At 41.0% G+C, this 2,791-nt stretch overlaps 1 protein-coding gene across 1 annotated transcript; it reads right to left on the bottom strand.

Annotated features, from left to right (window-relative positions):
- Window positions 1-2,279, bottom strand: LOC124264644. Its single transcript, XM_046699383.1, has 2 exons — window positions 1,748-2,279; window positions 1-635 (listed from the first exon to the last, which is right to left on the bottom strand). The coding sequence occupies exons 1-2, from the start codon at window positions 2,277-2,279 to the stop codon at window positions 1-3; spliced, it is 1,167 nt and encodes a 388-aa protein (XP_046555339.1).
- Window positions 2,280-2,791: the final 512 nt, after the last annotated feature.

Genomic DNA, 2,791 nt, shown 5'->3' with positions numbered 1-2,791 from the left:
TCATTCAAATCTTGATGGCTTAAAGATTGCCCATCCTCTGGATGAACAGGCAATTGGTTGTCGAAGGTCCACTGGGACCATAGACCGAACTCCTGACTGTGGTGTACTGTCCACATGTGTTGACTCGGTTGGACTATCGTTGCTTTTAGCAGCCAGATGATCTCCTGGTACACTGGAGATAATCCCATTGGTGGAATGCAAGTCTCTCTTGTTGCGACTGTACTCTGCACCATCATCAGTCTTGACATGGTATGAACGAGGTGTGTTGGCGTAACCCGTCACGACACCTGGTATCCAATCCTTGCCTTGCCTCAATCTCACACTGTTATGTGTACTTAATGCAGGTCTCGGATGTGAAGATCTGTCATAGTAATGCTTTTGACGCATTTTAGAATCCACCATTGCCTCATGCACACTTTCACAGCTGATGACTTTTGGCTTCAGTAAATCTGGATGACTGGGTAAGTCAGTTCTGAGACTTCTTGACAAAAGTAGCTGGGCAGGAGAAGATCCCATCTCACTTAATGGAGTGTTGCGATAAGCAAGTAGAGACCAATAAGGATAATCACCACTCTGCTTAGCTTTAAGCAGTAGTCGTTTCACAGTCTGTACAGACTTTTCAGCTAGACCATTTGCTTGTGGATACAAGGGTGAGGAGGTAATATGTTCAATGTTCCACTTTTGAACAAATTCTCTGAATTCCTCTGATGCATACTGTGGCCCATTATCAGAGACAATTCTGCTCGGTACACCATCAGAGCTACAGATAACTTTTTGGATCATTGAGTTATGTACTCGCTTGTGTTCATCTCAATTGGTTATCCTAATTTTCCTTTGAGTAACTTAATAAATTGTGCTCACCTCACTCAAACTCAATTGGGTATTTTTCCATTTTCCATTAATTTTACAAATATAAAAAAGTTTAAATGTTAGTGTTCGTTATTTATATTTGATCTCTAATATGAGAAACGATAAGAAAGACTGCAGGTTGTCAAGTTCATGTCCTGAAATAGAACCTCTCAGTATACCGCAGTTATTTTATTTTATCCACCGTTACGCAAGCTAAGATTTGACATTTTTGTTTGTACGCATGTAAGATCACATTTATTGGGTATTTACCAAACTCCAAGCGTACTTGTACGCAATAGACTTAATAGGAATTGCGTTTTCTCATAAACATTTGCGTAATTTACGCAGATACGCAGCTTATCTGTACCTCTGCACCATGCCGTGCAAACATCGACTTCATGTGAGTAATCACAGTCTTCGACTTCGTGTTTGACAGCAAGCAATCTCTATATATCGACTGTAGTAATCAACTACAAGCAGGTAGTCAAGTCCATTCAACTGGAACAAATCAGTTGCTACGAACTGCCATGGTAACTTAGGTACTTCACTGGGTATCATCGGTTCCTTGCACTGTTTCATCCTGTTCTGCTGACAAGTGCCACAATTCTCAACAGTTCTCTCAATGTCAGCTGTCATACGCGGCCAGAATATGACATCACGAACTCTCTCTTTGCACTTGAATATTCCCATTTGGCCTGTATATATCCTCTCTAACATCTCCTTTCTCATGGAAATTGGAATAACAATTTGTCACCCTTGTAGACAATTCCATCTATAACTGTCAATTCATCACGGAAATTGCAAAATTCCTTGATACTGCTTGGACAATCATGCAAATTCTGAGGCCATCCGTTCATGATTATCTTCATAAGCATCAAATGTTGACTATCCTCACTACTTTCCTTTCTGATCTCTTCCATCTTCTTGTCAGATACTGGTAAGTTGCTTGTCACCATGTGTACATGTGACTGGATATCTTCATCAAGAGACAGGTCATCTTTGTTTGACGAAGACTCTATGAAATGCCGAGACAGCATGCCTGCTACAGGTACATTCTTCCCAGGTGTGAACTCTACATCTGCATCATAGATCTGAAGTCTCATTCTCATGCGTTGAAGTCTCAGGGGAATAGCATGTAATGGCTTCTTGAAAACAACTTCTAGTGGTTTATGATCGGTTATGACTTTGAAATTTCTCCAAAACAGATAGTAGTGAAATTTTTCACAACCAAATAGAATGGCAAGCGTCTCCTTTTCTATTTGGGCATAGTTCCTCTGCGAGTTAGTCACTGCCTTCGATGCGAAAGCAACTGGTCCCTTATCCTGAAATATGACTGCCCCTAGACCATTCTGTGATGCGTCAGTCTCAAGAGTCACTGGCTTCTTTGGGTCAAAGTACTGTAAAATAGGCCCTGGTGACTTAGTGATCATATTCTTGATTTCTTGAAATGTTGCTTCATGTTCCGGTGTCCAACAGAACAAAGTATCTTGCTTTGTTAGTTCACGTAGTATGTGTGTCTTCTCTGACAAACTTGGAGTGTATTGTGCCAGATGGTAAACATGCCTAAGTACCCTTCCAATTCCTTCTTGCAAGTTGGAGTGTTCATGTCTCTCACAGCCTGAACTTTATCAGGATCTGGTTTCATCCCGTCAGATGTAAGAATTTCACCAAAGAATTTCACCTCTTGTTGACAAAGCTGAGTTTTATCTGGATTCAGCTTAATACCCTTCTCCCTGGCTCTCTGGATAGTTTGTCTGAGATGACTATCATGTTCAGCTGCCGTGCTACCTGAGATCAAAATTTCATCAACAATAGGGTGAGTATGCTCCAAACCCTCAAAAGCGCTGTCCATTCTCTTTTGAAAGATCTCGCTTGCACTTTTGATTCCAAAAGGTAATCTCATAAATCGATATCGCTCGAATGGAGTATTGAATGTTGTCAG

The sequence above is a fragment of the Haliotis rubra genome, unplaced genomic scaffold, assembly GCF_003918875.1.
Source record: "Haliotis rubra isolate DU_JTF1 unplaced genomic scaffold, ASM391887v1 Scf934, whole genome shotgun sequence".
NCBI classification, from domain to species: Eukaryota; Metazoa; Mollusca; class Gastropoda; order Lepetellida; family Haliotidae; genus Haliotis; species Haliotis rubra.
The sequence above is the reverse complement of the archived record's forward strand: the minus strand, read 5'-3'. Positions and strand labels throughout refer to the sequence as shown.